This window comes from Zeus faber (assembly GCF_960531495.2).
Source record: "Zeus faber genome assembly, chromosome: 1".
Taxonomy (NCBI): Eukaryota; Metazoa; Chordata; class Actinopteri; order Zeiformes; family Zeidae; genus Zeus; species Zeus faber.
This window is the reverse complement of record NC_137193.1, coordinates 1236834-1245746: the sequence shown is the minus strand read 5'-3', so window position 1 is coordinate 1245746 and position 8913 is coordinate 1236834. Positions and strand designations below refer to the sequence as shown.

The window sequence follows — 8913 nt, the reverse complement described above, 5'->3', positions numbered from 1 at the left end:
TATTGCTTTTACTGCGTCTACTGGGTTTACTGCTTTTATTGCGTCTACTGCGTATACCGCATTTACTGCTTTTACTGCGTTTATTGCTTTTACTGCATTTACTGCTTTTACTGCGTCTACTGCGTCTACTGCGTTTACTGCTTTTACTGCGTTTACTGCATTTACTGCTTTTATTGCGTTTACTGCATTTACTGCTTTATCACTTTTACTGCATTTACGGCTTTTACTGCTTTTATTGCTTTTACTGAGTTTACTGCTTTTACTGCGTTTACTGCTTTTATTGCTTTTACTGCGTATACCGCGTTTACTGCTTTTACTGCGTTTATTGCTTTTACTGCGTTTACTGCTTTTACTGCTTTTACTGCGTCTACTGCATTTACTGCTTTTATTGCTGTTACTGCGTTTACTGCTTTTACTGCGTTTATTCATGTTTTCATTGTGAAGTTTTTTTACATCATGAAAAAACTAAATATTAACTCAATAAATGAACAACATAGTCAGAGTATCATATACGTACACCCACACCCTGCTACCTGAGCTGGTTCCACTCCCTGTAGAGCACCGTGGTGTTGTCTGGATTCAGCCTCATCTCCACCTTGGAGCTGATCAGCTCCGTCACCACCACCGCCCACGCAGCAAAGTTGGTCAGGGCCCCCACCAGCACCCATTCCCCAGATATCTACAAGGAAAGGAGGACATGCAGGGAGAGGAAGGAGGAAAGAGAGGGAGAGAAGGAAGGAAGGAAGGAAGGAAAGGAAGAGGCAGGCAGGCAGGCAGGCAGGCAGGCAGGCAGGCAGGCAGGCAGACAGACAGACAGGCAGGCAGACAGGCATGCAGACAACATGACAACCACCATCATTTGGGAAACACGCAGCCTGGACATGTGGTCATGTGATGTGAGTGAGGCAGCAGACGTCTGCTCGTGCCGCCATCTTGGCGAGGTCTCGGTCGTCGACCAATGACAAACCTGCAACGCTGTCATGTTACCTGTGCACCGATGTGGATCAAACTTGGACGACAGCTGGTCAGGACCGCCCCACAGTGATGCCACGAAGTAGCGGCGTGTGATGGGAACCACAACAAAACCAGAACCAGACCAGGACCAGAACCAGAACAGACTCAAACCAGATCCAGACCAGAACCAGATCCAGACCAGGACCAGAACCAGACCAGACCCAAACCAGAACCAGACCCAGACCCAAACCAGAACCAGAACCAAACCCAGACCCAGACCAGAACCAGAACCAAACCCAGAACTAGACCCAAACCAGAACCAGACCCAAACCATACCCAAACATGACCCAGACCCCGACCCCAGAACCAGACCCAGTTCCAGACCAGAACCAGACCCAGACCCAAACCAGACCCAGACCAGAACCAGACCGCGACCCAGAACCAGACCAGACCCTGAACCAGACCCAAACCAGAACCAGACCCACACCCAGACGCAGACCCAGACCCAAACCAGAACCAGACCCCGACCCCAGAACCAGACCCAGAACCAGATCCAGACCAGACCCAGACCCACCTTCTCCACTTGCGTGCTTTGGAGCGGCTGGAGGAGTCTGTCGCAGTCCTCCACCGGCGCCGCTCTGGATCCCAGCACCATCAGCAGCACCATCAGCAGCACAATCACCACTCCTCTTACAACAGCCATGACAGGAAGCAGGCAGCAAGTACTACTACTACTACTACTACTACTGCTGCTGCTGCTGGTGGGGCTGCTTTCATACTCCTGGTTGTACTCCCCACCCTGTCCAAAGGGCCTGTTTGTACACGCCCCCTCTACACCCTCCTCCAGCTACACCCTCCCCCATCTACACCCTCCCCCATCTACACCCTCCCACCTCCCCACACTCCCCCTTCTACACCCTCCCAGAGCTGCACCCTCCTCCAGCTACACAAATACACTCATTGAATTAAAAGAGTTGAAGTACATTAGATGTAGAGTTTGCTGGTGCTGGTGTTGGTGTTGGTGCTGCAGCCTCCACATGAGGAGGTTTTCATTCTGTGTAGAAAGTGAAAAGGAAGCAAAACCAAACAAAGCAGCATCACAGTGATTATCTTGTTTGCAAGGTGCCTCTGTTATGCAACGCTCCCTTTGGCCCCTGGCCCCGTGTGCCCCCCTCTGGCCCCGTGTGGCCCCTGAACGCAAGACCCGTCAAGATCTTATTCAAGACATTTTAAGGATTCAAATTCAGATTATTGTATTTGACACAAGAAACATGAACAAAATACTGAAAGAAAAAAATATATTCATACAACCTTCAAGACCTTGAAAAGACCTTGAAAAGACCTTGAAAAGACTTTGAAAAGACTTTGAAAGACCTTCAAAAGAGGTTTTCCTCACATTGGCAGACTGGGATCCTGCACTGTGGCTGTTTGAGGAACTACAAGTAGATTCCTTGTTGAATTCCACATCGTGCTCCCTGACAAAACAGACAAACCATGAATATTTTTTATATTAATAGTAATAATAGTAATCGTAATAATCATAATAATAATAATAATAATAAATAAGAAGAAGAATAAATATAATAATAATGAATATAATATTATAATAATTATAACAATAATAATAATAAATATAATTATAATAAAAATAATAATAAATATGATAATAGTAAATCGAGCTGCAGGCAGAAATACTATTAAAGGTTTGGAGGTTCCTCAATCTGCCCTCTATCATATGTTTATGTGATATATATTTATTTTCTCTTTCTCCTTTTGAGGGGACGGGGCCACGCCCGGCTGGGGTTGGGAGGAGGGCGAGGTCCAGTTCAAATTGGTGTTTTAGGAAGCACAGCTGGTCAGCTCCGGGGGGCCTCACCCCCACTGCATGCTGGGAGAGAGTGGAGGAGGCACTGTACGATTGGCCGTTGGTGTCACATGGTTGTTTCTCTACTGTACGATTGGCTGTTCATGTCACATGTTTGAAGTTACGAATTTGCAGAGGTTTACAAGGGTAATCAAATTAACTTGATTTAAGTGGTGACTTCTTTGCTTGGATTACATTTTCAGTTACATTTCCATGAAATATGAAAAGAGTTGGAATTCCTGAGTAATAACCATATCACGGCTTCTAATTTTCCGACGGCTCGCTGGATCTTGAACGCATCACACACGAGTTTGGTCACGAGGTTCTGTGGATTCATGTTTTTTCGTATTTTTTCATGAATCGGGCAAAGTAACGGGACCAAAGGGAAAAATATCAATGGACCAGATCCACAGACATCCATCAGGTATGAAAGTACATAAATATACACACAGACACGCCTAGTTTGTAATCTCTAACCACTACAGAAGGACGGAGGCTACACGGTTTTAATGTACATTCTCAATCACAACCTGCTCATTTGTAGTAAATAGTGTGATGATGTCATAAAGCTTCTTAATCGAAATCTCATCAATAAGTTTTCAAACGTTGTACTCCACAATTGCAATTCTGGGTTCTATAATTATATAATAGTATTAATTGTTTGTTTTGTATGAAATATACATTTAAATCCTCCTAAATGAAACTTAACTTACCTCCAGTACTTAGCTGACAGAGTACAAGTCCTGCCATGTCACAAAGCTTGTGTTTGACATCCATTGAAGCTGGGCTCAAAGGACCTCACCTCCATAGATGATCAGTACCAGCGCCTGGCCGTTAACGGTAGTGTGGCAGAGCGGTCTAAGGATTGGACTGGATTAAGGCTCCAGTCTCTTCGAAGGCATCGGTTCAAATCCCACCGCTGCCAGGTAGAATTTTGTGCAATGCACTGCTGCCTCACAGCAAGAAGGTCCTGGGTTCGGTTCCCGCTGTTGGCACCGTGCTCCGGTGGGTTATCTCCCAAACAGGAGCCTTTCTGGGTGGAGTTTGCATGTTCTCCCCGTGCTCACATGGGGTTTCCTCCACCTCACGTCAGTAAGGACCCCCACCAAAAACATGCCCCATCATGGTGTGACCAGCGATGGACACTTTTCACCTGGTCCCCGGGTGCGTCCACGTACGCTGCCCACTGCTCCTGCTGTGGCCCCGGAGGAAGGACAAGCCAGGATGGTTCAATGCAGAGGAACCGTTTCACCGTGTGTGCTGCGCCCGGCCGTAGCAGCACCGCATGCAGACTTCTCTACAAAATCCACTGGAACTGCCTTGATTCTGAAGCCATCTTTATGAAATGTACTTTGGTATTTATTGGAATGAGTTCACGTGGAGACTAAAGCTCAGGTCACACATGAGACATGTTTGATTTTATTCAACATATTATGGTCCATGCTCAGACATCCTCCGCTCAGTGGGGCAGAGGTCCGGACTTGTTTGCTCAACACATTTTTGGGGGTTGTTGACCTGCAGCAGTGAGCCTTGAGACCCGGGTCCAAACGCCACGTCCCAGAATCCCCTGGTGATTCAAAAGCTCCCTGAACCTCCCGCCGGGGGTATCTGAAGCCAATGACTTTGTAGTTATTTAAAAACACCACATAAGAACGACTGTATCTTTATTTCTTTATGAAAAATATATTTTCTCATTTAGAAAATATATATGATGGTGTATTTACAACCAAACAAAAACGACATAAGCCCTCAATGACCAGCTAAGGCTGCACACTGTAGATAACAGTTTGACAAAATGAAAGCCCTCCCATGACCAGCTCTAGATTCGCCTGCTGCCCCACAAGGTAACTTGACCTGTTGGGGTGCCACTCACCACAGTGTGTTTGGGCGGGGAGCAGAGTCACATGACCCAGTCACTGATATGAGACTCAAAGCTGAAAAAGGACTCAGTGTCGCTTTGGGAGGAGGAGCTCAGGGTCTCCTCCCAGCCTCCACCTCCCTCCCCTTCTTCCTCCCCCTCCTCCATCCAGTCCGGCATCTCCGTCGAATCCCCCGATGGCCCGTAGAGCTCCTGCGGAGGGTGGAGAGCCTCAGTCAAGGTCCGAACCATGTGGAGCGTCTCGACCCAGTCCTGCTGAGGCTCCTGGCGCCGGGGAGCGGAGACCAGGGCGGAGGACCTGTGGGGGTTGGAGGAACACGGATCGCGTTACAAGTCTAGACCTCCACCTCCCCTCAGCGTCTCCGGAGGTTTCCATCCAGGTGACGGTTGGTTGCCGTGGTTACTAACTTAGATACACGGATGTTTAAAGTTCAGACCTGGAGAGGACGTTGGGCATCTCGGCGAGCGCGGAGGCCACTTCGCTGAGCCAGCAGCACAGAGTGAGCGCCAGCTGGTCCACACCCAGACCCTCAGCTCCACCCTGGAGCTGGAGCTGGCTCCACCGGGCCTGAAGGGGGAGGGAGAGAGATAAACACTCCATAACAGAATGTTGTAGTTTATATATGGCACAGACAGACAGTTTCTACCTGTAGGAATTCTCGGACCACAGGAGCGACACAGATGTCCAGCGGCTGCAGGCAGCGGGAGCAGCCAACCGGAATGAGGGCGGCCTCCGTGCGGGCGGAGCTCAGCGCTGACAGGAAGCCGCCGTCCTGGTGCCCGCGGTGCTGGTCCATCACCAGCACCGCACGGCCTCCGCCCTCACGCTCAACCCAGGGCCTCCAAACCTTCACACATACAACACAGGCTCATTTGCGGGCCGCAGGTTCCCTGATCTACAAGTTTGACCCCATGTACGGAGTGAAACATGTCATCTACAATCACCCTGGATGTCATCTTAATGTCATCACCTCTGTCGCAAAGCAGTGTTGAGCAATTTAAGGAATTATATTTGGTGGGGACGCACACAGAACAAACAGCGGGTGAAGCAGACGCTCTGCACCTGCATTTGGTTTGCCTCCAATAAACGTAAAAAAAAAAAAAACAGACTCAGTGGATCCTGGTAACGTGTCAAGTGAGACTGGGATGTGGCCCCTACAGGTTGGATCCTCACTTCACATGGAGACGTCCCCTGTCAAGGGCCCTTCATAGGGCACGAGGGGACAAATGATACTGAGGGTCAATGTTTTCCCTCCCTAATAACATAAAGAAGGTGAACAGGGTGCAGGAACTCAGCGGCGCCCCCTACCTTCTCCACCCAGATCTGGAGCCGCCGCTGCTCTGCGAATCCCTCGGCCCGGGCTTCCAGGAGCACGTTCTCCGGGAACCCCTCCGGCAGAACGGGCGCCGGGCCCCGGAAGAAGAGCATGGGCTTCAGGAAGGTCCCGTCGTCCAGACCCGACAGGACCACGTCGAAGGAGCGCTTCTCTCCGGCCCCGACGAAGCGGAGGGACGGCGCCGACCCCCGGCCACCAGACGCATCCGTCTCCAGGAACAGGGGAAGCTCGTCCATGAAGCCCAAGGAGGCTGAGCGGAGGCGGCACCTCTGAGGTTTACACAGAAACACAACTAGTTATACAACAAAACACCACAACATATCAACAACACAACTAGTTATACAACATAACACCACAACATATCAACAACACAACTAGTTATACAACATAACACCACAACATATCAACAACACAACTAGTTATACAACATAACACCACAACATATCAACAACACAACTAGTTATACAACAAAACACCACAACATATCAACAAACACAACTAGTTATACAACATAACACAACAACATATCAACAAACACAACTAGTTATACAACATAACACCACAACATATCAACAACACAACTAGTTATACAACATAACACAACAACATATCAACAAACACAACTAGTTATACAACATAACACCACAACATATCAACAACACAACTAGTTATACAACAAAACACCACAACATATCAACAAACACAACTAGTTATACAACATAACACAACAACATATCAACAAACACAACTAGTTATACAACATAACACAACAACATATCAACAAACACAACTAGTTATACAACATAACACCACAACATATCAACAACACAACTAGTTATACAACAAAACACCACAACATATCAACAAACACAACTAGTTATACAACATAACACAACAACATATCAACAAACACAACTAGTTATACAACATAACACAACAACATATCAACGAACACAACTAGTTATACAACATAACACCACAACATATCAACAAACACAACTAGTTATACAACATAACACCACAACATATCAACAAACACAACTAGTTATACAACATAACACAACAACATATCAACAAACACAACTAGTTATACAACATAACACCACAACATATCAACAAACACAACTAGTTATACAACATAACACCACAACATATCAACAAACACAACTAGTTATACAACAAAACACCACAACATATCAACAAACACAACTAGTTATACAACATAACACCACAACATATCAACAAACACAACTAGTTATACAACATAACACCACAACATATCAACAAACACAACTAGTTATACAACATAACACCACAACATATCAACAAACACAACTAGTTATACAACATAACACCACAACATATCAACAAACACAACTAGTTATACAACAAAACACCACAACATATCAACAAACACAACTAGTTATACAACATAACACCACAACATATCAACAAACAACTAGTTATACAACACAACACCACAACATATCAACAAACACAACTTGTTATACAACACAACACCACAACATATCAACAAACACAACTAGTTATACAAGATAAACACAACAACATATCAACAAACACAAATAGTTATACAACAAAACACCACAACATATCAACAAACACAACTAGTTATACAACAAAACACCACAACATATCAACAAACAAGTTATATAACATAACACCACCACATATCAACAAACACAACTAGTTATATAACATAACACCACAACATATCAACAAACACAACTAGTTATACAACATAACACCACAACATATCAAACACAAATATTTATACAACAAAACACCACAACATATCAACAAACACAACTAGTTATACAAGATAAACACAACATATCAACAAACACAACTAGTTATACAAGATAAACACAACATATCAACAAACACAACTAGTTATACAACAAAACACCACAACATATCAACAAACACAACTAGTTATACAACAAAACACCACAACATATCAACAAACAACTAGTTATATAAGATAACACCACCACATATCAACAAACACAACTAGTTATACAACAAAACACCACAACATATCAACAAACAACTAGTTATACAACATAACACCACAACATATCAACAAACACAACTAGTTATACAACATAACACCACAACATATCAACAAACACAACAAGTTATACAACATAACACCACAACATATCAACAAACACAACTAGTTATACAACAAAACACCACAACATATCAACAAACACAACTAGTTATACAACAAAACACCACAACATATCAACAAACACAACAAGTTATACAACATAACACAACAACATATCAACAAACACAACTAGTTATACAACAAAACACCACAACATATCAACAAACACAACTAGTTATACAACATAACACCACAACATATCAACAAACACAACTAGTTATACAACAAAACACCACAACATATCAACAAACACAACTAGTTATACAACATAACACCACAACATATCAACAAACACAACTAGTTATACAACATAACACAACAACATATCAACGAACACAACTAGTTATACAACATAACACAACAACATATCAACAAACACAACAAGTTATACAACATAACACCACAACATATCAACAAACACAACTAGTTATACAACAAAACACCACAACATATCAACAAACACAACTAGTTATACAACATAACACCACAACATATCAACAAACACAACTAGTTATACAACATAACACCACAACATATCAACAAACACAACTAGTTATACACCACAACACCATTACATATCAACAAACACAACTAGTTATACAACATAACACCACAACATATCAACAAACACAACTAGTTATACAACATAACACAACAACATATCAACAAACACAACTAGTTA

General features: G+C 44.1%; 1 protein-coding gene across 5 annotated transcripts in view; it reads right to left on the bottom strand.

Moving 5' to 3' along the window:
* Nucleotides 1–4269: 4269 nt before the first annotated feature.
* The window catches only part of pogza (pogo transposable element derived with ZNF domain a), a 60035-nt gene continuing 55391 nt past the window's right edge, over nt 4270–8913 (bottom strand). For 4 of the 5 annotated variants that reach the window (XM_080001516.1, XM_080001519.1, XM_080001517.1 and 1 more), the window contains exons 22-25: nt 6007–6303; nt 5345–5545; nt 5135–5265; nt 4270–4995 (exon numbers count right to left, since the gene is read on the bottom strand). In XM_080001516.1, the coding sequence (XP_079857642.1) occupies nt 4719–4995; nt 5135–5265; nt 5345–5545; nt 6007–6303 (906 nt within the window). In that variant the 3' untranslated portion in view covers nt 4270–4718. Of the gene's footprint in view, nt 4996–5134; nt 5266–5344; nt 5902–6006; nt 6304–8913 lie in introns of those variants that run through there. The other variant, XM_080001520.1, reaches the window with a different exon arrangement.